This window comes from Lipophrys pholis (assembly GCF_963383615.2).
Source record: "Lipophrys pholis genome assembly, chromosome: 2".
NCBI lineage: Eukaryota > Metazoa > Chordata > Actinopteri > Blenniiformes > Blenniidae > Lipophrys > Lipophrys pholis.
The window spans coordinates 34283532-34311399 of record NC_137636.1 but is presented as its reverse complement, the minus strand read 5'-3'; the positions used below and the strand labels follow the sequence as shown (position 1 = coordinate 34311399).

General features: G+C 44.1%; 3 protein-coding genes across 3 annotated transcripts; 2 read left to right on the top strand and 1 right to left on the bottom strand.

Moving 5' to 3' along the window:
* Positions 1–164: 164 nt before the first annotated feature.
* On the bottom strand, positions 165–11045 carry LOC308106528 (lactoylglutathione lyase-like). Its single transcript, XM_080458334.1, has 6 exons — positions 10915–11045; positions 3170–3252; positions 2906–3046; positions 2734–2801; positions 2048–2137; positions 165–1869 (listed from the first exon to the last, which is right to left on the bottom strand). The coding sequence occupies exons 1-6, from the start codon at positions 10981–10983 to the stop codon at positions 1775–1777; spliced, it is 546 nt and encodes a 181-aa protein (XP_080314460.1). The 5' UTR covers positions 10984–11045; the 3' UTR covers positions 165–1774.
* A 9678-nt stretch (positions 11046–20723) lies between these two features.
* LOC308106396 (high choriolytic enzyme 1-like) lies at positions 20724–21509 on the top strand (the record flags this gene model as incomplete). Its single annotated transcript, XM_080458094.1, has 1 exon — positions 20724–21509. One exon carries the CDS (start codon positions 20724–20726, stop codon positions 21507–21509), a length of 786 nt encoding a protein of 261 aa, XP_080314220.1.
* A 1492-nt stretch (positions 21510–23001) lies between these two features.
* Positions 23002–25566, top strand: LOC308106395 (high choriolytic enzyme 1-like; the record flags this gene model as incomplete). Its single annotated transcript, XM_080458093.1, has 2 exons — positions 23002–23038; positions 24798–25566. Exon 2 carries the CDS (start codon positions 24859–24861, stop codon positions 25564–25566), a length of 708 nt encoding a protein of 235 aa, XP_080314219.1. The 5' UTR covers positions 23002–23038; positions 24798–24858.
* Between the last annotated feature and the right edge of the window lie 2302 nt (positions 25567–27868).

The window sequence follows — 27868 nt, the reverse complement described above, 5'->3', positions numbered from 1 at the left end:
GATGGTGTCAACAGATCAATACATGTGATCAGTACAGGTTGTCCCTCATTAAGGTGTGAACAGTTATTGATTATATCATTTACACACGCAAACAGCTGTTAAATACAGAAAATGCCGACTTGAAATTGTTCTTCCATTGATTTGACGCCCCTGGAGCACAGCCTCGAGTTTCTTTGTTTATTAGAGCACAGAGCAAACTTCTCCTGAGTCGCAATGACAGTAAAACCTCGACAACTCCATGAATGAATGAATAAGAGCATTAGTCAGTGACTCTTTAGACTTTGCTCTTGGTTTCAGCTGCTTGTGAAGCGATGAAAAGATTCATGTGTTCAGGTTTTCACTGCAGCAGCAGCGATTCAGTGTGACTCCGCTTTACTCTTAAAGGAGACATATCATGCTTTTAAATCCTTCCTTTTTACATATAAATCATACAGTTGTGGTCTATACAACGCGAAACTGCAATGCTTGGGTCTGAATTCCTCATTATTAGAGCTCCACAGGCCCCTTTTCAACCCCTTTTCTGATGCGCTTCTGAGAGCAACTCGTTTTGGGGCGGTCTCTTCAAATGCAAATGACACACTTCATACCCCTCCTCCTCTCCAGGTTGCAGAGGTGACACTCGGTTCAACGCCACCCTGTTCGGCCATCTTTGTAGTTTGATAGAACAGATACAATTATCTAGCGGCGCAGAAACTTTATATTCACACATTATTTACAAAATGTCAACGGAAGATTTGTCCATCCAGCCATACATGTTGGAGCCAGAGTCGGACCCGGCGGAGCGAGATGAAAATGACGATGATGCAGCTGCAGAACAACGTCTTCATATGGATGTAACGCAATGGTGTGTTACTATATTTACACTAACTTCTCCATCCATGCCCACTACTACAATACTGCCTGTATTACAACGACTATTTAACACAGAAGTTACATTATAATCTAAAACGAGCACACAGCGCTAACATATGAAGACGGTGCAACTGCTAATGCTAACAAAACAATGACAGGGACGTCTTATCATCACACTTTTTAGCGTTATATACAGCTTACCGAAGTGCTCTGTTCGTCGTCTCCATAGATAGAAGGAACTGACCGCTCAATCAGACCAAGTCTTTCGGCAAATCCTTCTTTATACTGGCGGAGGTTGCTGAAGCAGTCGTCCTTAAAGTGATTCGCGCACACAAAAATGACCATTTCTGTGAAAAATAAAACTCAACCAGGCACTTCGAAAAGGTTCTGATGCTGGGAGACGGTGTAACGAAGCTTGTGGGTTACTACATCCAACAACCGAACATTTCGACTTATCCTCTCGTAACTTCGGTTGGACTACAAAATCGCAGCGAGAAACAAAAATGGCGGATTGCTCGAAATGTCGATGTCCTAATTTGGCAGTTCCGCTGAGAATACTGTGACGTCATTGTTCAAAAAACGTAATAGAGAATAGAAAAATCGAAACCGATCGCAAAATATGACCAAAACAGAATATAAAGATATCAACGGAGCACCTGAAGAGACTACTTTGAACTTTTCTGTACTTCTAAACACTCTAAATATACAACAAAATGCATTTAAGGGCTAAAAAAGTGGATTTAGCATGATATGTCCCCTTTAAAACTACAAATGTTTCATTTTGAACTCAAAAATGCACTTATTCTGAAAAGCTGTCTTTGTTTTTATTACACAATAATTCCAGCATCACATTCAAACTGATGAATCCAACAGTGACTCAGATTAGTTACTGGAGTATCTAAAGTATTTGCACACTGCAGCTTCAGGTGGAGGTGATGGAAACCATATTGTTGGGACTCAGGATCTCGATCCAGTAACCGTCAGGATCCTGGATGAAGGCCAAGCCCTTCATTTTACCTGCAGCAAGCAGAGGGGACAGCAGTTAGCCGGGGGGGGGGATGTCGCAGCTCTAAGTCTTCCCCAACAAACAAAACGTTGCTGCTTTAACCAGGAAGTGATAGCAAGGACGCAGGGACCATGTGATTCCCCGTGAAGTGTTGTGTCCGTGTGCTCAAAGACACAGACAACTTCTCACCATCATCTGGCTTCTTCACGAATTTGACTTCCTGTTCTTCAAACAACTTGCAGGCTGCGTAAACATCAGGAACGGCGATCCCGATGTGACCTGTGGAGGGTCGGCAGGAGTTGGTTTGAGAATCACCTGACCTGACTGTCCAGGAACCTCCATCACGGTACGGTACAGTGTTATAGTGTTCAGGAGGAACCTCCATCACGGTACGGTACAGTGTTGAAGTGTTCAGGAGGAACCTCCATCACGGTACGGTACCGTGTTAAAGTGTTCAGGAGGAACCTCCATCACGGTACGGTACCGTGTTAAAGTGTTCAGGAGGAACCTCCATCACGGTACGGTACCGTGTTAAAGTGTTCAGGAGGAACCTCCATCACGGTACGGTACCGTGTTAAAGTGTTCAGGAGGAACCTCCATCACGGTACGCTACCGTGTTGAAGTGTTCAGGAGGAACCTCCATCACGGTACGGTACCGTGTTGAAGTGTTCAGGAGGAACCTCCATCACGGTACGGTACCGTGTTGAAGTGTTCAGGAGGAACCTCCATCACGGTACGGTACCGTGTTGAAGTGTTCAGGAGGAACCTCCATCACGGTACGGTACCGTGTTATAGTGTTCAGGAGGAACCTCCTGCACATCATCCTGGTCACAGTAAAGTCAACAACAGGAACCTGGTGGCGGAGAAAATCTCACCAAAGCCTCGAGGGTCAGAGTTTCCGTTGTGATAAGACTGACTCTCGTCGGCCTCGGAGCCCCAGTTACTGAAACACAAGGAGACACGGGTCAGAGTGACGGACCGACCCTCGGACCGACCCTCGGACCGACCCTCGGACCGACCCTCGGACCGACCCTCGGACGTCCTCACTGTGTCAGCTCTATGGTTGCCCTCCTGGAGAACGTCCAAGCCGTCTGCTCCTTCACGTCTGTGGGAATCTCCTTCTTGTCCTCGTAGCCCAAGAAGAAGAGAGAGAACCGCATGGAGGGGAAGTCGAACTTCTGCAGGAGACTGACAGACATTTCAGAGAGGATGGAGTGAACACATCACCATCCTTATGTGCAGAACAATAACGGGAGAGAACAACAGCGGGAGTGAACGACGGGAGGAAGAGGAGGAGGACGTCAGACTCACGTCATGCCCAAAATCCTGGTGTAGAAATCCAGAGACTTTACCGGATCTTTGACCCGGAGCATCGTCTGCTGCATCATGAAGTCCTGTGTGAGTGAGATTATTTTTAAAAAATGTTTTATTTACATTTCATATTCTGTCACTACTTAAAAAAAAAAAAAATAAAACATTTTCACGTTCAAATTCAGGTTTTACAAAAACTGTTCACATCGATTTTGACTTGTCCCATAATTTAGTGTCCATCAATAAACTGGGTCAGACTCGGGTCTGAACGGATTATTGATGGACACTAATGGACCAGGACCAGTCCAGAACAGTCCTCCACCGGGTCAGGACCAGTCCAGAACAGCAGAATGGTTGCCCTCAAAGGGAGGGACGGACACACACACACACTTGCCTGAATTTACTGAAATATGTACGACCCCCACAATCCCACAATGAAATTCAAGTCCCCCATGGTCCATCATTGTAACTAACTTCACTTCCAGGTCTTGAATGGCGTTATGACGGCAGGCTGAGGTCTGCATGAGGCTGCGTTGTGCTGCGCTGTGAGACGCTCCAATATTAATTTTTACCCACAGAACTTCTTTATAATGAAGTCATACTTTTGGTTCATCAGTAACTACTAAACAAACTACTGTAAATGAAAGCTTGGATTTTTTTGCCATAAAATGAGCCTTTTAATGTCTTCATGTGAAAGAACTTTAATCAGTGTGCTTACGTCGGTTGCCATTGGAAACGGCTGTAGAGCTGCGTTCTATCATTCTACACCTCCATTCCTCCATGTTGAAGACTTTGATTCAGACATCTAGAAATAAAGTGAGAGGAGCAGAAATTCCCAACGTAATGCTGAAATGTTGTATGCTGTGCCCCATCAGGCCTGCAGCCCTGACATCTCTTGTTAAACATCACGTCGTCACAGCAGCAGGTTCTCAGCTTGATGACAGGCTGGTCCTGTGGATCCTGGATTTCCTAACCAGGATCCACAGGACCTGGTTAGGATCCTGGTCTCTGTTAACTAGAACAGAGAGTTCTGGTTAACAGTTTCTCCGACGTCGTCTCCACATCAACTGGCTCACCACAGGGCTTCTCTCTGTTCTCTCCCCTCTTCTGTTCGTCCTCTACACCGATGGGTCCAGGTCGACCCACCTGGTTCACCGAGGACACGGTCCTCCTGTCGCTGCTGTCCGGCTCATCAAACCACCACCTCACTCAGCCCCCCAGGTTTGGATGTTTGTGCTTACATGAACTACTCAGTGTGGGCTGTTTTTTTGAAATGGCCCCGAGGGGATAAATAAAGTATTTTGAATGTTGAATCAAAGCACTTTCATTGATGGTAAAGAGGGGAGACGTGATTCGGAGCTGCTCAGAATTAGATCCTCTCTGTTTGGACCAAGATGAGTTTAACGTTTCTGTAATTCACATAGTTTAGTTAGAAAACACCAACATCTAATGTGCTCCGCATCATTTCATCTCAAAGCTCCATGACAGAAAACAAGACAGGAATAGAGGCGACACTGGTGAACAAAGGGCACGAGTGGAGGAGTTACTGTCTCGTGGCCTCGGATCAAATCATCTCCTTCCCTCGCGTCATCATGACTTTAACTCTATGGCCAATCTGGGGCGCCATAGAAAACCAGCCTAGTGAGTCATTCTGTTCTTTCAGGAGGTCGTTTGACTTTCACCACAAGCTTCTTCGGTCTGAACACTTCCTGTTCAGTAAGCCCCGCCTCTCCTCGCACCTTTATGTTGACTGACAATGTTTAAGAAATGTTCTGCGTCCGGAAAATAGTCCTTAATACCTTCATCTTTTTCGTTCTTTGTTTGTTGTAGGAACCGTTTCATTCCTGGTACTCTAAATATTTTTCAGTCTCTTCAGCTGAGCTCAGATCCGCTTCAGGATTCTCTGGTGAACTCACAGCTTTTCCTTTGTTAGAGTTCACTTTCTTTGCTTTGGGGCTGCTCGCTTCGTCCTGCTTCCTTTTGTCTCTGAGCAGCCTCCACCAACCTCTTCTCCACCTGCACCTCTTACTGGTTCTTCACTGCATTCTGCAGTATTGGTTCTTCACTGCATTCTGCAGTATTGGTTCTTCACAGCAGTATTGGTTCTTCACAGCATTCTGCAGTATTGGTTCTTCACAGCATTCTGCAGTATTGGTTCTTCACTGCATTCTGCAGTATTGGTTCTTCATAGCAGTATTGGTTCTTCACTGCATTCTGCAGTATTGGTTCTTCACAGCAGTATTGGTTCTTCATAGCAGTATTGGTTCTTCATAGCAGTATTGGTTCTTCACTGCATTCTGCAGTATTGGTTCTTCATAGCAGTATTGGTTCTTCACAGCAGTATTCATTCTTCATAGCAGTATTGGTTCTTCACAGCATTCTGCAGTATTGGTTCTTCACAGCAGTATTCATTCTTCATAGCAGTATTGGTTCTTCACTGCATTCTGCAGTATTGGTTCTTCACAGCAGTATTCGTTCTTCATAGCAGTATTGGTTCTTAATAGCAGTATTGGTTTTTCACTGCAGGATTGCTTCTTCACAGTGTTCTGCAGTATTGGTTCTTCACCCTGCTCTCGTCTCCATGCGAGCGGAGACTCATCAGTCGTCTCGAGGTCAAGGAGAGTTCTGGAGCTGCACTGAGGATTGTGACGAGAACGTGTGAAACTTTCTCTGAAGCTGAGAAATCTGAACGTGAGAGAAGCTGAGTGGAGCTGGACCCTCCAGATAAACTCACCTTCATATGAAGGGAGAGAACCGACAGCACAGAGTGTAAACCAGTACCCGTACCACAGACAGACAGGAAGTCACTTTATGTGCTTCACACTATGGGTACGTCTGAATTGTCCCTCCTATCTCCTGATCTATCCACTTCTCCTTCACACCGGAAGTGTTTTGTGTGGCGGCCATGATAAGGACGGTCTGAATTCTCAATAAGCAAAGGAAAGGAGGCTGGTTGCTTCCTTTAGACTCGCATGTGTCGAACTCCGGGCCTCGAGGGCCGGAGCCCTGCATGTTTTCCATGTCTCCCTGCTTCAACGCAGCTGATTACAATGAGCAGCTCTTTATCTGGCTTTGTGCTGAACCATCCGGACATTCAGGGGAGGGAGACATGGAAAACATGCAGAGCTTCGGCCCTCAAGGATCCGAGTTTGACACCCGAGCCTTCTTTAGCTTAGGAACCACTGATGCATCCTTTATCAAAGGAGGCGAGCTCATGCTGACCCACAATTCCTTGTGGCGACAACATTTAAAGGGACCCGCTCATCGGAGCGTTCAGGGAAACTCACAATGTCGGAAAAAGGGAGCAAATCATGTAAGTTACCAAAGTAATAATCTGCCTTGAACAACTTTAAATCATATAAAACCCAAATGCGCTTTTTGTAGTTCATTTTCTGAAACTTGTAGTTCTTTCCCCACCATGTCGTCACTAACTTGCGCCGCTGTCGCATTATTATGACACCACTCAGTGAAAGTGCGGTCCGACTGCCACACTAACGTGATCGCCTTTCACTAACTCCTTTAGGAAGCCTTCTGACGCCTTTCCTTAACCCCGTGACATCATCCAGGGGGTTAAGGTAAAGACCATAGAGAAGGAGATAGGAGGGGCTTTTCGGACGTACCCTCCGTGACGTATCTCTCCCTGACAGCTGGACCTGTGAACCAGCTCTCTGCTCAACTGTGAACCAGCTCTCTGCTCTACTGTGAACCAGCTGTGTGTGTGTTTGTTGTCCCCAACATCCTGATGACAATCTGAAGGTTTAAATTCATCAAAATGTTCTAAGTCAAATGTTCCCAGTGAGTTAAGCACGCACGCACAAAGAGTGATGAACTTTGACCTTTCCAGTGCTCACTCAGGAGTTAAAACATTCCTCTGTGTACTGCAGAACAAACCTCCAGAAAAGGTCTAAAAGTTCAGGAATAAAATGTACAGCTGGTGACGTCTTTAACAGACTGTACAGGGACTGTACCAGAGATTAAACACCAACAGGACTCAAACTGCTGGGACCACACCTAAATACCATGCGCTAGTCCTGAACAAATCGCTCAAAACTCACCAGTCATTTTTATTCACTCCCAATTCAACTGGCAACCAGAGGAGCCGGTTCACTCACACCTTTCTGAGTGCAGGTAGATCTATGGGGGCATTATTATAGCTAAACTATTTATCAATGTGTATAGACAGTTGTCTGTCTGTATCTCAATCCGTCTGTCCAAAGTCAGAGTTGTCAATGTGTAAAAGAATTTGTTCATGTGAACCTGAGTCTGCAAAAGTCGTCTCTTAATTTGTCTGTCTGTAATTAGGTATTTATATGTGTAACAAATCTGCTCATCTGTATTAGAATGTGTACATGTAATGAGATTTGTCAATACGTACAAAGATATGTGTAATTGAAAAGTCTGTTTTCAGCTTCAAATCCTGAAAATACAGACAACTCACCAGTTACAAGTGGCGGTGGTGCATTTCAGACCTCGGCCTTCACTGGTGCTGCTCTGAGTCAATCCAGCCCTCAATAACTGTTTTATGGCTCCAAAAACAAGTTATCATGCAGAAATGTATAAAAAGCTTTTGCATTACAGATAGATACTCGAGTAGCCAGAATAAATACCTTTATGACCAGTGGTGGACTTGGCTGGTTTTCTGAAGAGTGTTTATGACGAAGACTGTTTATGATGATGAAAATAAATCTGAGTTCAGTCTCTCCTTCTGCTGCAGCTGCATAAAAAAGCGGCAGCTATTCCCAAAACTTCTGGGGCTTGAGGAGGGTGACAAACGTCAGTTTTTCGTGGTCTTGGAAATAATTTAATGGCAAATAACATAATCCTGAATCTTGCCAAGGAAGTTGTTATGAGCACAAGTAAATTGCACCGGACCTCCATGCGCTTGGAGCGCTGCGGTGCGTTCAAAGTCCATCTTGAAAATGGTTTTGACAATAAATCTGCAACCAAATGTCTTTATCTTCTCATTTAGTCATTGTAGGTTGATAAAACCGCTTTTAAATCAACACAACTATATTTTTGTTCGTCCAGCTCGCCTCCGATGCAGTCAGCTAGCGCTGGAGAGTGAACTCTCTGATGATCCAATCAGAGGGCTGAATATTCTGACGTCCCACTCGGCCTTCTAGAAGGCCCTGAGTCTCCAATATCAAAATCTGATTGGTTGAAGCAGCAGAGTGACCGACGCTTGTTTTACACTGCAGACGCCTGCAGAATTAAATCTGAAGGCTTCAGGCAGGTTTCTTTACCCGGCAACAGGTGATGACTGAACTGTGATTGGTTAAAAGCTTTAATATGGAAGCAGCGCAGCCGGCCAGGGCAGAAGCTATGAGAAGAAGCGGACAGACAGTGTGGTATTATTTAAGCAGTATTAATGAAGAAGATATAATCAACATTAGTCTGTGATTCTGATATTTTTCTTCGGCCTGCAGAGAAGGCCTTGCCGGTCTTTTTCACAGCACTGGGTTGATCACACGCTGTTTCCGCGGTTCCTGGGCCGCCCCCACCCCCCTCCACTAGAAGCTTCTTTTATTTTTATTTGCAGACGCACCCTGATGACGTAACACGTCCGTGCACTCGGTCAGTGGTGTTTGAAGGATGGATAGAGTTCTGGAAATAGATGCAACAAAATGTGCGAAGATTGGCAACTTTTTCATTAAAACCAGCCTCACGGTTAGAAACTACAAATGACGATGGAACAAGTAAGATGTTTAACTTTGCCTCCAAACAACTGTTCAATTTGATTATCAAGTCGATGAATTCTGTGGCGTTGTGGCATTTAACAAAATGATATAATGTTCATGGTAGTCTGATGCAAGGCCACATAACTGGTAAACTTTGTCTTTTAGCTCCTCAGAAACCAGATCCAGCAGCAAGCAGGCAGGACTGATCTCAGGATAGATCAGATTAGCATCTTCAATATAATGAAGAGTAGGATGGAGACCTGCTCCATATGAGAAATGCCCTGAGATTCTAGATGATTCAGCTCTACATTAATGAAACTGACCTGCACTTTGTAAAAAGGACAGATTTGTGCTGAGAATTTTTAAAAAGTGATTTAGTGTGAGAAGCAGAGCCAGTGGTGATGAGGGGATTGATCCCGTCACTATGGAAGGAACAGCTGAGCTGTTGGAACAGTGTGTGAACAATCAAGCAGTACTTCCTATAGATGAGACGTTTCTCAACGGTACATTTCATGAAAAACAGACTCAGGAGCACTTTGACCCAGAAGAAACTTCATGCTCATGAGCACTGAGGAAGAAATCCTCATGTCTTTGGATAATGATATTGTCATAAACAAAGAGGCAGAGACCGGTGCACTGCTCATGGCTTATTCATGTTCCAGGGTCGGTCATGTTTCTTTGAAAAACAGATCATAGTGTTATAAGAAAGTAAATTTTTTTATTCTATATTATGAATCTAATATTTTATGTTTTTGTTTAATTAAGGTTTGGATATCTGTTAACACTTATTTGAAATATAGATTTTGAAATTATAAAAAAAGATGGATTGTATAATGGAGAACTTGTGTTGAACTAAATTTTCTTTTTTCAATTTTCTTTATGTGGAGTCACTTAACAACAAATACAAAACTTTCATCTTTAAATCGGCATGAGAAGCGATCCTCTTTTTTAAATAAAGTAGAAGGAATAACACAAATGCAGAACATGCACAACAGAACATGGGGTGTTTTACACTATATGAAAAAAAAGGAAAATAGGGGTTGCACAATGTGTACTTTTCAAATAAAGCAATTACAAAAATGAGCAATCCAAGTGGAATATATAACAAAAATAAATAAAAATAAATAAATAAATCAGACGAAAGACGGACGTTTTGGGGACCTTTTTCCACTCGTTCCAGATTTTGCTTTCTGTAGCCTTGTTGAGAAAGTGATTCTCTCCATCAGAAAGATTTCATAGGTGATATCATGTCATTCATTAGCAGATGGGCCATCTGGCTTAAGCCATTTTCTTGTTATTGCCTTTCTGGCTGCTAGAGTCAGTATTCCAAATAAGCACTTGACATTTGTGGATGTGGATTGGAGCAAGCTGAAAAAGAGTTCTTTCCAGTTAAATTAATTTAGTCTTTTCCAATTATAGCAACTATTTCTTTGTGGATCATGTGCCAGAAAGTAATTACTTGGTTACTTGGCCCAAAATAAGAGAAAGTGGTTGGCTTCCTGGGCTCCACAGTTCCTCCAACAACAGACTGGTATCAAATTCCACCTACCAATATCTTCCTTTATTTTTTGGTTTGGAACTAAATTTTCATTATGAAGCAACCCCTTACTTGCAATGAAATGGAAACTTTGTCGAAAAATACAAACAATTAGAAGGCTTTACAGAATAGTGCTATGAACGTCACATTTTTAAGATTATAATTACGTGATTTTAAAAGGTGGTGAACCTAAAGTGGGCCGGTCTGAGATATGAAACTCCAGGGCTGAAAGTGAGTCCCACTCCGGCCCTGGTTTGGACTATTTCTGCACTCTCATGGTGACTCGGTAAGAAGGTTCGACTTTCTTCACTGAGTGAGTCACAAAGTTCGACTCAGTGAACAGAGCGGAACTGAACACTGCGCCGCTCGGACTTGTACCGAGTCTGATGATGGAGCTTCTAGTTTCTCGCCACAGCCCAGCAGCTACAGCCGGCAGCGAGTGCCGCGGGACCCGATGGAGCGAAGTTCGCAGCCCGTAGCGTGTCCGATATCAGACGCAGGCCGGGCCCGCTGTGTGTGAACGGGGTTACCTTGGTGACGGGAGCTCCGTCGCTGCAGGCCGCAGCCGCCGCTTCGTCTGACAGGCCCGAGTCGCTCATGTTCTCTGAAGCTGACAAACTGTCACTGAAGCGCCGTAAACAGCCGGGACACACGCCAAGCCAGAGGCCGAAAGCGGGGGAGGCATCCGGAAAGCTCTGTCACAATAAAAGTCTAACACCGGAAGCTCTAGAAACATCCGGTTAGTGCTGTCAGAATAAATGTCTAACGCAGCGGGAGCTTTTGAAGTATCCGGGCAGCTTTGTCAGAATAAAAGACCGCTTTTCCAATTATAAGTACACAAGTACATATTCAGAAGCATAGACATAAGGTACCCGATACGGAGAAGCCTCATTGACGCCTATCGGAGCTGACGTCGCAGCGCGACGCCATCTTGGATGGGGCACCCTTTGCCTCAAGTCCGTTTATTGCTACTGAGGAAGGTGTAGTCCAACTATAGTAATCATCACTTGCCGAATTTTCACACACACAAAGTACGTGCTTTCATGCTGAAATAATTTGTATTATGCTTCTTCACAAAGACTGACATATGATATGTCATAAATGTGTAACTTAAGAGACAAATTGATTGATCATTTGGAGTTCACCTTCACTCCCTCTCATACACGTGCAAACACCAGTAACACATCGTCTTCATATTTTTGTGGGCTGAGTATATTTATTTTTTTGTAACATATCTATCTATCTTTTCATTTATAAGATGTGAAAAGTGCATGTGTGTGTATGTCTAAAAAGAGTTGCACAAAGCAGGGGAGAGATTTTAATATGAGCAGAATCATGATGCTCACAGTTTTATGCAACATATCAAATACTCACATCATCAAACTGACGTTCACTTTCAGAGAAAGGCTGCGGAAGGTCCACTGGTCGGTTCTCTCCAGCTTTCTTCCAAGTTTTTGTAAACAAAACACCGACAAAGTTGTCGTTCTGCTTTAAGTCCCGTTGACTCTGGCGCTATCTGAGAGTGAGATACCCCATCCAATATGGCGGCGACGCTACATCACTCTTCAGCACGACATGAGGAGTCTATCCTTTATAATGTCTATGCTCAGAAGTAGGAGGAGGAGGACCCTGTTGCCTCTTTGGTTCAGGAGATGGCTGATTTGTTCATGACATTACAGGGTGAAATAAACTATACAACAATGTGGTAAATTAGTTTGTACCCTTTCTGTCACATACACGTAGGGTTGCCAACTCCCTGAACACTAAATAAGAGACACCTCACTGTCAAGCCAGCTGACCCAATTCCCTTCACCCATAGTGAATTTTTTTTTTGCCCTTTTTCTCAGTGTGTGAAACAATTTTTTTTAACAATTTGACTTGAGCCTGAATTTAAGTAGATGCACATTTTTGTGATATGAACACATTGAAAACAAATGATTATTTAGCAATTTATGTTTATTGCCAAAACACATCGTTAACAGGATAAAATCAATATCTTTCTTAAATAGAAACCCGTCTTGCTTCATAGAATAAACATACATATTTCTTTAACAGAACTGTCTTGCTTAAATTCCAACAGAAAAAAAATGTATAACTTATCTGTAACAGAACTCTGTCCTGCTTAACTTAGAATTGTATACATTAATGGAAAGTGCTAACAGAAAGTGTGTGAGAAAGATCTAAACATAAAATATTTAGTCCTCTAAGGGAATGACGGTAGGCTGCAGTTGAAGTAAAAAGAAAAAAAAGATTGAACTCATGAACTCAAAAGCTCAAGCGGCATATGATTACAAGTTGAGCTGAGTCATCAGTGGCACCAAGGTCAGTTACAGTAGTAAATAAAAGGAACAAAAATTGTATCGTATATATTTATAATGTTGTATAGTATTGTAACTAGTTTACTTTATTTATTATTTATTTATCCATCCATATATTAAGTTGGAACTGTTAGAATTTGTAAATTTTTGTATAAAAGATCATATATTTGTGTTTATACTGTAAAGTAATTTCATGATTACGGTTTTATTTGTATATATTATCAATCAACTGTATTTGTATTTACTGATTGCACAGACTGAAACGTTGTGCTGCGATACATCACGGGAGTTTGGGTTGGTGGGGCTATAAATGCCATTATGAGGGGGTTATATCAGGCTGGTAGTGTTGTGAGGGATTGTGTTGTGATTTTGTTGTTTAGTTAGTCGAGTTAGTTAGTTGGTCTGGTTTAGTTTAGTTTAATAATTGTAAGTTTGCAACTAGGAGTTCGGAGGCTTGTGTGTTTTATGTTGTGCTGCCGTGGTGCAGTGAATCATACTGGTAAAGGTTTGGGTGCCTCTGCTGATTGAGAAGTTACTGTTAGAGTCTTCCACTGGTTCATCACTTCATACTCGTGTGATTATGCTGTCAGCTCATTGATCACAGAGCTGGCGAGACGCCGAAGTTCCCCGTCACTCATTAATTCCATTGACATTATTGACCATTTTTGATTCTCCCAGTAATACGGGCCAAAGTGCGTAACCCTAATCCTGACCCTTTTCAACTCGATACGGGACGATTCTGTTTTTCAACGGACAATTAGCAACGCTACATACATGCTGTGTATAGTACAGCGTATAGTACAGCGTATAGTACTATGTTACTATCAATTCTAAACTCCTGTACAGCCTTTATATTAGTAATCATCTCCTTGGAGCGCAGTAATAATACATTTCCTACTAATACAGCAATTATTTTACTGTTTGTTTTACTGAAGATCCCTGATGTATATTAAATGAAGTAACCAGCTTTTCACATACCTGCCTGCTTGTTGTCATCCTTCTGGTCATGTCATTAATATGTACTGGATTACATATGTTCAATATACATCCTGCAGTGAAACACATCAATCATTAGCACTAATCATTTCTCTTCAGATTTATGTCCCGCTTAATAAGAAAGATGCCTTCTCACCTCTTCTGTCATGCCTTGATGACATTAAAGCCTGGATGGCTTTTAACTTTTTAAGTTTTAACGAAAACAAGACTGAGGTGATGGTGTTCGGGCCCAGTGGCTCCTGTGAAGCCCCTCTTTTCGACCTGGGTCCCCTGGCCCCACATGTGAAGCCAGTGGTTTTAAACCTAGGTTTTACAATGGACAGTGATTTTAAAATGGACTCTCAGATGAGGGCAGTGGTTAAGTCCAGCTTCTTCCACCTCAGAAGGTGAAGACCACTCTGGCACAGCAGCACTTTGAAACAGTAATCCATGCTTTTATTACATCCCGGCTGGATTACTGTAACGTACTTTATGTTGGAGTCAGCCAGTCCTCCCTCACACGTCTCCAGTTAGTCCAGAACGCTGCAGCCCGCCTTCTACCTGGAGCAGGTAAGAGGGAGCACATAACGCCCATTCTGGCTTCTCTCCACTGGCTGCCTCTGCATTTTAGAATTCGTTTTAAGATTCTTTTATTTGTTTTTAAATCTCTGAATGGTCTGGCCCCGCCCTACCTCTCTGAGCTGCTCCACCCCTACACCGCTGCTCGGTGCCTCCGGTCAGCTGATCAGCTTCTTCTGGAGGTACTGAGGTCCAAACCAAAGCTCAGAGGGGATAGGTCCTTTTCTGTTCAGCCCCTCTGGTGTGGAATGAGCTACCACTGCCCGTCAGACAATCCCCCCACTGTCCACTTTTAAAACTATTCTTAAGACCTATTTTGATTCCTTGGCTTTTAACCATGTTTGAGACTCTGTGCCTGGTTTTATTGTTGTTAATCTTATTGTTTGTTTTACTGTGTTTCACTGTTTTTACTCTCCTATTGTAATTTTTATTTTGTCTATTATGTGAAGCACTTTGGCTTCAGCCACAGCTGTTTTAAAGTGCTATATAAATAAAAGTGACTTGACTTTAGAGTAAATACATGAATACATACATGGCTACACTGTGTGAGAGTAAATACATAAATACGTACATGGCTCATACTGTTAAGCAAAGAAAGATATTCAGCATAAACAAACAACATAAGCAACACAAATAACAAAGCAAGTCAGAAGTTAAAAGAAATTTTATTTAACAAACTGCAAACGAACCTAGAGCAGTAAAAACACAAATAAGTTAGAAACATTGTATACATAAGAAAAATAACATTGCTTTAAAAGTTCTTTCTTTTATTTCCCATGAACCCCTGCAGGGATCCACAGGTCAATAATATTAAATGGACTCACTTATATAGCGCCTTTTCACTTACAGCAGCCCTAAAGTGCTTTACATGGTTCATCACATTCACCCATTCACACACCGTGCAAGGTGCTGTCACTTCAATGGGGGCCGTTTGGGATTCAGTGTCTTGCCTCGGCATGTAGGCAGGCAGAGATGGGAATTTAACCTGCAACATTCAAATTGGGAGACAACCGAGCTATGCCGATCCAATAATGTTCCTTTCCTGGACACTTTTATTTTTCCAGGATGTGACGTGACTCCAGTTTCCGGGTTGGGAGCACCAATATGTTGACACTAAAGCCCCGTTTCCACTGCACACAATGTGCCAGGACGGAATGCGACAGTCCGGTACGGTTCGGGTTTTCGTACGTTTCCACTGCAAGACTTGTGGATGGTACCGAAAGAACCAAAGGTTGACGTTTTTTCGTCACTTTTCTGGAGCCGTTTGCTGATTGGTCAGTGATTTATACCATACCCGCAATATTTAAATATGTTGGCTGCATGGATCCTCTGTTATTGTTAGCACATTCAGCTTTGCACTGTTTTTTTTTTTTTTTTGTGACTGCAGAGCTACAGTCGCAACTTTAACGTTGGTCCTAAAAGAGTGGATGCGATGCAGGGATGGAGGGCTCGGATGGAGGCGCTACGACCGTAACCGAACCAGGACCGGAGCTTGGAGGTGGCCGTCGGCCAGCTTGGAGGAGCTCCGGTGCAGTACCGAGTCTGCCAGTTGCATCAGTTGCAAACCCGGTACAACAGACACCATGGAGGAGGAGGAGGAAGACAGGAGGAATGTCCAGGGAGGAGGTAGGTCCAGGGAGGAGAAAGGTCCAGGCAAGAGGAGGGGGAGGAATGTTCAGGGAGGGGGGGGGGGGGTCCAGGCAAGAGGAGGGGGAGGAATGTCCAGGGAGGAGGAGGAGGAGGAGGAGGAGGAGGAGGAGGAGGAGGAGGAGGAAGAATGTCCAGGAAGGAAGGAGGAATGTCCAGGTCGTTGGAACGTCCAGGGATGAGGAGGAGGAATGTCGAGGAAGGGAGGGGGAAAGTCCACGGAGGAAGAGGAGGAAGGTCCCAGGAGGAGGAAGGTTCATGGAGGAGGGGGAGGAAGGTCCAGGGAGGAGGAGGAGGAGGAGGAGGAGGAGGAGAACGGTCCAGGGAGGAAGAGGAAGGTCAAGGGAGGAGGACGAGGAAGGTCCAGGAAGGAGGAGGGTCCTGGGAGGAGGGTGAGGGTCCTTGGAGGAGGAAGGTCCAGGGAGGAGGACGAGGAAGGTCCAGGCAGGAGGAGGAGGAGGAGGAGGAGGAGCAGGAGAAGGAGGAATGTCCAGGAAGGGAGGACGAAGCTCCAGGGAGGAGGAGGAATGTCCAGGAAAGGAGGAAGAAAGTCCAGGGAGGAAGGAGGTCCAGGGAGGAGGAGGAGGAGGAGGAGGAGGAGGAGGAAGGTTCATGGAGGAGGAAGAAGGTCGATGGAGAAGGAGGAGGAGGAGGAGGGTCCAGGGAGGAGGAGGAATGTCCATGGGGAAGGAGGAAGGTCCAGGGTGGAGGAGGGGTAGGAGGAATGTCCAGGGAGGATGAGGAAAGTCAATGGAGGAGGAAGGTCGGCAGAACTACATCCCGACAGGAAGCTCTCCTCATCATGTTCCCCAGTCATGTGTAAATATATGTAGATAGAACATAACATTTTCCCATTTATTTCTCTGTCGATCTCTCGGTCTTTATCCACCTTTTGTAACATCACTCCCCTCTCTTTGACACAGTCGTCCGTGATTGTAAATAATTGTATTTGACTGTAAATTATAGTACTTAACACTGTTTTATTTCCAAATGCAACGTGTACACTCAAGGAACAACAAACTTTTGGTTCCATCGGAACTTTTAACCGTCTGGCAGATTTTAACAGTCAGTTGGAACCTGAGCCAGCATCTGAAACTGTAGCCATTGTGAGGCACTTTTTTAAAAAAAAAAAATAATTTCAGTAGCATATCAACAAAACACAAGATGCAAAAGAAAAGAAAAGGAATAGTTCATACTCAAAAGGAGTAGGTAGAAGTTCACTGAACTTGTGAAAATCCTACCCCTCGTCATCCATTATACAATACAATCAATATGTACATAGAGTGAGGTTATAGACCTCTGATTTACAGTGGTATAAAATAAATATAAAAAAAAACTGAAGCGAATAGCACTGAGAGTGTTTTCCTTTAGGGTCTAACAGAAAAAAAATACAATTAAAATGAAATGTATGTTGCTATTTAAGGATGTGCACATATGGATTTAAAAGTCCAGAGTATTAATAGTCAAGTATTACTACTTAGTTCCTCTGCATATTTATGCAGGAAGTAATTTTTGTAAAGCTGGTTGAACTGCACTAAATGTTTACAGGCTTTGATATCATCCTAGGACTATTCCCTGAGTCCACTGCACCTCTGTTGACACACAGGCTTTACAGTTGTTCGGTAGTACTGTGTTTTTGGGTAGATTTTTCCTAAAATGTTTGACTCTCAAATCTAACAATATTGTCAAATAGAAAGGTCGAACATGAAGCTTTGTACACTTCCTGTTTGTCACAACATAAAACGGGCACAGTAGACCATGATGGCTGATAATGGCAGTTTTAGCTCAAAATGTTGATAGAATTTGGGTTTCTGTTGTGCTGGTGAGTGAAAGCTTTGTGATTTTTAAAACGAAAACCTCCTGTAGAGCTGATCTGAAGACACAGGAAACATACCAGCGCCTCAGTCATGTTGTAAGAGGTTGTTTTAGGCTTTTCTTTGAATGTGTGAAAGTTTTTTTTTTTTTTTTTTATACAATAGCAACATTCAGCTGGACTGCTCACACATTCTCACTGGTTCTCACTGGTCTCATCTGGTTTCTGGTCTGAATCCTCAGGCATGAGGACCAGCAGACTGACGGGACAGTGGGATCCCAGCTGTGCGCTCTGGGCGCTCACCCTGCAGTCTTTGGCTCACAATATTCCTCGGACAATTCCGACGCTCTATCAGGACCAATTCAATAACATCTGAAGCAGCATAATCTATCAGGCGAACTGTGGACTCAGCAGGGAGAGCATCATTTCTCAGGGAGTCACTCAGACTTCGCTGTGTGATTTAAGATCAAGCCTGGTGCCTGCTGATGCAGTGCAAGCCCAGTGAAGTGATTCTTCTGGGATCCTCTTCATCACAAGGTCCACTGAAATAATGCATGTGTGCTTTTCCCCTGTTACACAGAAGGAAATCATCTGGAGGAGCAGGTGACTCTCCTGACTCGTAATGCCAAAAACCTCTGTAGCCTTCATATGTTTGGACAGTTGGAGTGCTCACTCAGGCCAGGTTTTAAAGTCGATGTCATTGTTTTAATCTCAGGGGCATTTTTTCAGATTTTCCACAAATGATATTTTCTGCATGTGCATGTCGGGTTTGTCTCTACTGATGCATCCATCCCCTCTGAAGCTGGTGTGACCGCTAACCTGAGGTCCTGTTGGTTTAGTTGAACCCAACCCAGCAAAGTCAGGTAATCCAGTTAATGACCAGAGCTAACAGAGCATATGGACGAAGGGGGTTTGTCTGAGGACTCCTCCACTAACACATAGACTCAGGCTTGTGAAGAACCCAACCTATAATCTAGCAGCAGTAACTACAACAATGCAATCAGTCCAGCATCCTACTTCATCCATTTCTTTAGTGTCTGAGTCTGAGCAGAGCTGGCCCAGACCCTGTTGGAATGGAAGAGATAATTTCCTCCGCCATAGAGATTATAATATAATCTGCATTTATTTTTCTGTCTGTCTGTTAACAAGTTATCTCAAAATGTAATGAGCAGATCTTCATAAAAACTGGTCCACAGGAGCATTTGGATCAAAGGAAGAAGCCATTAAATGTTGGTGGTGATCCAGATCAAAATAATTGTTACAATAGAAAATTTTCATTTTGCAATATATTGTCTTATCTTGTGTTCTTTCAAATCATGAAATGAAATCATGGGACCACCAAACTGAGTAAATGAATAAAAGCAGTTGATCTGGATGTGGAATATGCGTCATTTCATGTGTCCATGTTGACCCTTGGCCAAGGTCAGAACTGTCTGATTGCTATTATTATTATTATTATTATTATTATTATTATTATTATTATTATTATTATTATTATTATATTTTTTTCTGCTGCCCAAACTGCTGCATGTTAGATGTCCTAAACGATCTCAAACCTTTGTGAAGATTTACACTGACTTCAGAAGTGGCAAACCATTTTAAATGTGCATGTGTCTGGCAAAATGTCTCTATAGCGCCCCCTGCATTGTTTTCAAATTTGTAACATCTAAAATGGGCAACACCTGCGTCCTAGAAACTTGGTGGACATATGCAGCACGTCGAGCCGCACAAGAATGTCACTGAAACCAAAACTCTAAACCCAACAGGAAGTCCGCGATTTTTCATTATGTGTGAAAACGTGAAACACAATCCTCCCTGGGGGGGGGGGGGGGAGTCCTAGAGACTTGAAATGTAGCCAGGATATAAAACAAGCCTTCCTGATGAAAACACATCAAAATATAACTATAATATCAAAGGGTGTGGCCATGGCGCTCCAATGAATATCTGACTGTTTGCCATGAAACAGGAAGTGATGTAACGCTGCTCTACATTCTGATATCTGCCTGGAACTTCACGTGTGTCATCGCAGTGCTGGTCTGAACACATCCATGTGCTAATGTCCATTCACAGTCATAACGCCACCTATTGGCAAGAGGAATTCTTTTCAAAAGTCAAAGGGTGTGGCCATGGTGCTCCAATGAATATCTGATTGGTATGAAACAGGAAGTGATGTGTCACTCTGCTCCACGTGCTGCAATGGGCCTAAAACTGTACATGCTTGATCAAAGACGTCCCCTGACCAAATCCATATGCCAATATCCATACACAGACATAGCGCCACCTGCTGGCAACAGGAAAGAGCATGTTTTGCATTTTTTATGTGTTATTATGAACTACTTGACCGTATTAACGTTAAATGTGGTCTTGTGAGTTTAAAAGATGTTGATGATGATTCACGGTGAGAATTGTGACTTTTCGCCAAAAGGCACATCTGAACTATGATATGTTGGGTCTGACAGACACAGGTCCTTCAGTGAGCTGCAGGCCCACTCTGGTGCCCCGCTGAGGAATCACACAGGGTCATTTCCATGGACACTGTGACTTGAGGTTTTGCTGACGGGAGGGGGAGGGGACAGCGGATCAGAAATATGGCATTTTTGGCATTTTCATGTCTTATTGTTTGTTCACATTTCCATCACACTATGACCTGCACAAACCCTTAACATGCACCACGTTCCAACGTGCATGGGTGTACGAGGACCCGTTCAACACCGCTTGCAGCTTTAATCGTATTTTGTATATCTAGCAAACCTACTCTTCAGGAACTGAAATATGTTCACGAGTTTTCTCAATCACCTATAGGACAGAAAACGTCCAGAGGCCAAATGATCCAAGATAACAAAGAGTGTGGATAAAGTGGGTTTGTCTGTGGAGTCCTCCCTTAAGTAGTGTATTTAGGACTGACAATGAGGACTCCAACCCATAATCCTCCAGCAGAGGAGAGTATAAGACCCAGACTTGGAGGAGTCTCTCCACAGAAAGTCTCCACAGCAGATCCACTCTGACAATGACTCTCTCTGCCAGCCTCCTACTGCTGCTGCTGCTCGGCCTCTCTCAGGCCGTTCCTCTGCAGGACGAAGAAGAGATAGAAGACGACCCAGAGTTTGAGGACATCAGCTCCAGGATTCTCACCACCAACAATGGCAGTGACCAGTTCCTGCTGGAGGGAGACTTGGTGGCTCCCGTGACGAGAAATGCCATGAACTGCTGGAGTAGTAACTGCTTGTGGCAGAAAGGCCATGACGGCTTGGTGACGATCCCCTACACGGTGAACAGGCAGTTTGGTCAAAGCCAGAGGCAGACCATCGAGGGCGGTTTGAGGTCCTTCCACAGAGTGAGCTGCATCCGCTTTGTCCCCAAGACAAACCAGAGGGACTACCTGCGCATTGAGAGCCAGAGCGGATGTTTCTCTGCTGTAGGCCGACAGGGAGGAGGACAGGTGCTCTCTCTCAACACCCAGGGCTGCGTCTCCCGTGGCATTGTCCAGCATGAGGTCCTCCATGCTCTGGGCTTCAGGCACGAGCACAACAGGAGCGACCGCGACTCACACGTCAGGATCAACTGGAATAACATCATACAACAGAGTGCCTACAACTTCAACAAGCAGAACACCAACAACCTGGGCGTTCCCTACGACTACTCCTCCATCATGCACTATGGAAAAACCGCATTCTCCGTGGACGGAAGGCAGCCAACCATCGTACCCATCCCAAACTCCCGTGTCTCCATCGGTCAGAGGCAGAGACTGTCCAACCAGGACGTCCTGAAGCTCAACAAGCTCTACAAGTGTTAACAAGGATGCTGATGCTGATCACTCTCCCTTCTTATTCTAGTTCTTTATGATTCCTTTGGTTTCCTGTACTTAATGAAGAGCTCCTCCGAACTCAGCAGAAATTATATCATCCAAACACCTGTTTCTGCTCAGTTATTCAGAAAGCTGAAAGTGTCATTTCTTCTCCTTCTGAATCTCCTTACAAATCTTTAATAAAGCATTTTAAAATGGACACATTCTGTCTACTTGCTGTGGTCATTTTACTTTCACACTCATTGGCACAAGCGGGTCATTCTTTCTATTTGGTGCTATTTCAGTCTCCATGGGAATATTTGCTATGTTTGGGACGAGGGGCCTCTTCTGACCCCATCTTACATGGTTAATGCAACATCTCTATTGTCAAAGATAATGTACGCCGGCTGTCGCCGTTTAAAATAATTCATCTGACAATGAATGAAAATAGATTGTGCAGCCATGTTTATCCAATTCACTTCAATTTCATTTATTTTTTAAATTTTTCTTATGAAGAGTTTCTTTTACCAATTATGCTGTGGAATGTGTGCTACGCTCAACCAAACATAATGTCCAGATCATTGTAGTGCATGTAATGCTCTTATTCACTACAGCATGGAATGTATAAATCTTGCAAAAACTGAACCAAAAAAGAATGGTGACCAACCCAAATACAACAGAAAAAAGGAGAAAACACGTACCGACCCCACCCCTGAAGCTGAAGCGTCACCCCGAACAAGACGCACGCAAATCCCACAAGGTACAGAAAACGTCCCGACACACTGTGGAAATACTACAGTCTACTGCCTCCTACAGGCTGCTGCGATAAGAAATAACGTGAAACCAAAACTGTAATGACATCTGTAAAGTGAAAGCAAAAGTGCTGAGATGTGAAATAAAGAATAATAGCTCACCAGGTGGATGAAGAAAAGGAGGTAAACAAGCCGCTTGTTCACGGAAACGACAGCCAGTTACCAGACTTTAAAATGGCTCCAGAGGAAACTCCAGTCTGAATGATTGCTTTTACAAAGTCCATCAAACTTCATCCAGCGGAGGGCGTCCTTCAGCACCTCATCCCCCTCTGGGCCCCGACCAGCCTGCAACTGTTCTTCCTCACTCTCCCCTCCAGGTCCTCGTGTTCCTCCGCCAGCCGCTTCACTTGACCTCTAATCCCGGCGACCGTAGAGTCCAATGTGGTTCAATGCTCCCTGTGGTCCGTGCAGATGCCCTGAATCACCGATCGCTAGGTCGTGAAGCTGAGCTTCTGTTGGATAGGTTCAACTTCATGCTTAAACTCCTCCTGGACCGAGGAGGTCTCAGCCACAAGTCGCAGGACAGCAAGTCTGTCTTTCTGCATATCAACACTTTTAGTGCGTTCAGCAAAGCCAGAAACGGTTCTGCGCTTGCAGCTGCTGGCAGGTTCTCGCCATGGCGGAGCCTCACATGAGTGCCTGGACTGCGTGCGGCTGCTCATGATGAGTCCGCTTTAGTCTGTGAAGTTTCCATCAGTGGTCAACACGTCCCAACACGTCCACCCGGTGAGTCCAAATAGCCATGTAATGTCACTGAGCCCCGGTCAAACTAAGTGGAATAACTGCTTTGAAAAGTTACATTTATCACAAACTCCTGGAGCGAGAGGGAGACTCCTACATGCTCGCCCCCTTCACGTGTCTGATGAAGCCTGGGCGGAGTGTTTTTATATTTGGTGCAGAAGGAGGGCTCCTGTTGAACCACCTGATAGGAGAATCATTTCAGCAGGATCTTATCCTGCTGCAGCCGGTTGGGTGGACTTGAACCTTCACAGAGAAACGAAGGACCTGGAGAGTTTTAATGAGAGCTGGTGTTACAATGACATGATGTGCTCTTCTAGCATGTTATTGAACAGGAAGTAGATGATGACATCATCTGCTCAGTGGTGGCTGGAGGTCTGTATTTTAGAACTTTATTTATTGTGAAAAGTAAATGTTTTTGGAAAATTGTTTAAACACTAGAGAATAAAATGTTTAACACCCCCCACCCCACACACACACACACACACACACACACACACACACACAAACACACACACACACACACACGATGGGAGGAGCGTCTTGACTCCGCTGTCAGGACGCAGATTCGCAGCCTGGACGCGGACTTAGGAGAACCGGAGACCCACAGAACCGGACCCAATGGCCCAGCGGCACCGAGAGGAGTGTGTGGCGCTCCAATGAATATCTGACTGTTTGCCATGAAACAGGAAGTGATGTAACGCTGCTCTACATTCTGATATCTGCCTGGAACTTCACGTGTGTCATCGCAGTGCTGGTCTGAACACATCCATGTGCTAATGTCCATTCACAGTCATAACGCCATCTATTGGCAAGAGGAATTATTTTCAAAAGTCAAAGGGTGTGGCCATGGTGCTCCAATGAATATCTGATTGGTATGAAACAGGAAGTGATGTGTCACTCTGCTCCACGTGCTGCAATGGGCCTAAAACTGTACATGCTTGATCAAAGACGTCCCCTGACCAAATCCATATGCCAATATCCATACACAGACATAGCGCCACCTGCTGGCAACAGGAAAGAGCATGTTTTGCATTTTTTATGTGTTATTATGAACTACTTGACCGTATTAACGTTAAATGTGGTCTTGTGAGTGTAAAAGATGTTGATGATGATTCACGGTGAGAATTGTGACTTTTCGCCAAAAGGCACATCTGAACTTTGATGTGTTGGGTCTGACAGACACAGGTCCTTCAGTGAGCTGCAGGCCCACTCTGGTGCCCCGCTGAGGAATCACACAGGGTCATTTCCATGGACACTGTGACTTGAGGTTTTGCTGACGGGAGGGGGAGGGGACAGCGCATCAGAAATATGGCATTTTGGGCATTTTCATGTCTTATTGTTTGTTCACATTTCCATCACACTATGACCTGCACAAACCCTTAACATGCACCGCGTTCCAACGTGCATGGGTGTGCGAGGACCCGTTCAACACCGCTTGCAGCTTTAATCGTATTTTGTATATCTAGCAAACCTACTCATCAGGAACTGAAATATGTTCACGAGTTTTCTCAATCACCGATAGGACAGAAAACGTCCAGAGGCCAAATGATCCAAGATAACAAAGAGTGTGGATAAAGTGGGTTTGTCTGTGGAGTCCTCCCTTAAGTAGTGTATTTAGGACTGACAATGAGGACTCTAACCCATAATCCTCCAGCAGAGGAGAGTATAAGACCCAGACTTGGAGGAGTCTCTCCACAGAAAGTCTCCACAGCAGATCCACTCTGACAATGACTCTCTCTGCCAGCCTCCTACTGCTGCTGCTGCTCGGCCTCTCTCAGGCCGTTCCTCTGCAGGACGAAGAAGAGATGGAAGACGACCCAGAGTTTGAGGACATCAGCTCCAGGATTCTCACCACCAACAATGGCAGTGACCAGTTCCTGCTGGAGGGAGACTTGGTGGCTCCCGTGACAAGAAATGCCATGAACTGCTGGAGTAGTGACTGCTTGTGGCAGAAAGGCCATGACGGCTTGGTGACGATCCCCTACACGGTGAACAGGCAGTTTGGTCAAAGCCAGAGGCAGACCATCGAGGGCGGTTTGAGGTCCTTCCACAGAGTGAGCTGCATCCGCTTTGTCCCCAGGACAAACCAGAGGGACTACCTGCGCATTGAGAGCCAGAGCGGATGTTTCTCTGCTGTAGGCCGACAGGGAGGAGGACAGGTGCTCTCTCTCAACACCCAGGGCTGCGTCTCCCGTGGCATTGTCCAGCATGAGGTCCTCCATGCTCTGGGCTTCAGGCACGAGCACAACAGGAGCGACCGCGACTCACACGTCAGGATCAACTGGAATAACATCATACAACAGAGTGCCTACAACTTCAACAAGCAGAACACCAACAACCTGGGCGTTCCCTACGACTACTCCTCCATCATGCACTATGGAAAAACCGCATTCTCCGTGGACGGAAGGCAGCCAACCATCGTACCCATCCCAAACTCCCGTGTCTCCATCGGTCAGAGGCAGAGACTGTCCAACCAGGACGTCCTGAAGCTCAACAAGCTCTACAAGTGTTAACAAGGATGCTGATGCTGATCACTCTCCCTTCTTATTCTAGTTCTTTATGATTCCTTTGGTTTCCTGTACTTAAAGGGGACATATCATGCTAAATCCACTTTTTTAGCCCTTAAATGCATTTTGTTGTATATTTAGAGTGTTTAGAAGTACAGAAAAGTTCAAAGCAGTCTCTTCAGGTGCTCCGTTGATATCTTTATATTCTGTTTTGGTCATATTTTGTGATCGGTTTCGATTTTTCTATTCTCTATTACGTTTTTTGAACAATGACGTCACAGTATTCTCAGCGGAACTGCCAAATTAGGACATCGACATTTCGAGCAATCCGCCATTTTTGTTTCTCGCTGCGATTTTGTAGTCCAACCGAAGTTACGAGAGGATAAGTCGAAATGTTCGGTTGTTGGATGTAGTAACCCACAAGCTTCGTTACACCGTCTCCCAGCATCAGAACCTTTTCGAAGTGCCTGGTTGAGTTTTATTTTTCACAGAAATGTACCCACATCTGTGGGTAAGGTCATTTTTGTGTGCGCGAATCACTTTAAGGACGACTGCTTCAACAACCTCCGCCAGTATAAAGAAGGATTTGCCGAAAGACTTGGTCTGATTGAGCGGTCAGTTCCTTCTATCTATGGAGACGACGAACAGAGCACATCGGTAAGCTGTATATAACGCTAAAAAGTGTGATGATAAGACGTCCCTGTCATTGTTTTGTTAGCATTAGCAGTTGCACCGTCTTCATATGTTAGCGCTGTGTGCTCGTTTTAGATTATAATGTAACTTCTGTGTTAAATAGTCGTTGTAATACAGGCAGTATTGTAGTAGTGGGCATGGATGGAGAAGTTAGTGTAAATATAGTAACACACCATTGCGTTACATCCATATGAAGACGTTGTTCTGTAGGTGCATCATCGTCATTTTCATCTCGCTCCGCCGGGTCCGACTCTGGCTCCAACATGTATGGCTGGATGGACAAATCTTCCGTTGTTGACATTTTGTAAATAATGTGTGAATATAAAGTTTCTGCGCCGCTAGATAATTGTATCTGTTCTATCAAACTACAAAGATGGCCGAACAGGGTGACGTTGAACCGAGTGTCACCTCTGCAACCTGGAGAGGAGGCGGGGTATGAAGTGTCTCATTTGCATTTGAAGAGACCGCCCCAAAACGAGTTGCTCTCAGAAGCGCATCAGAAAAGGGGTTGAAAAGGGGCCTGTGGAGCTATAATAATGAGGAATTCAGACCCAAGCATTGCAGTTTCGCGTTGTATAGACCACAACTGTATGATTTATATGTAAAAAGGAAGGATTTAAAAGCATGATATGTCTCCTTTAATGAAGAGCTCCTCCGAACTCAGCAGAAATGATATCATCCAAACACCTGTTTCTGCTCAGTTATTCAGAAAGCTGAAAGTGTCATTTCTTCTCCTTCTGAATCTCCTTACAAATCTTTAATAAAGCATTTTAAAATGGACACATTCTGTCTACTTGCTGTGGTCATTTTACTTTCGCACTCATTGGCACAAGCGGGTCATTCTTTCTGTTTGGTGCTATTTCAGTCTCCATGGGAATATTTGCTGTGTTTGGGATGAGGGGCCTCTTCTGACCCCATCTTACATTGTTAATGCAACATCTCTACTGTTTTTGATTGATTGAAATGTTTATTTCGAATAAGGTACGAAAACAAATAAGGAAAAAAAAAAATTAACAACAAAGTTTTCCTCTCAAATAAATAAATAAATGAATAACAGTAATACTAATATAAAATAAATCAAGTCAAAGATAATGTACGCCGGCTGTCGCCTTTTAAAATAATCCATCTGACAATGAATGAAAATAGATTGTGCAGCCATGTTTATTCAATTCATTTCAACTTTATATATTTTTGAACGTTTTCTTATGAAGAGTTTCTTTTACCAATTATGCTATGGAATGTGTGCTACGCTCAACCAAACATAATGTCCAGATCATTGTAGTGCATGTAATGCTCTTATTCACTACAGCATGGAATGTATAAATCTTGCAAAAATCAAACCAAAAAAGAATGGTGACCAACCCAAATACAACAGAAAAAAGGAGAAAACACATACCGACCCCACCCCTGAAGCTGAAGCGTCAACCCGAACAAGACGCACGCAAATCCCACAAGGTACAGAAAACGTCCCGACACACTGTGGAAATACTACAGTCTACTGCCTCCTACAGGCTGCTGCGATAAGAAATAACGTGAAACCAAAACTGTAATGACATCTGTAAAGTGAAAGCAAAAGTGCTGAGATGTGAAATAAAGAATAATAGCTCACCAGCTG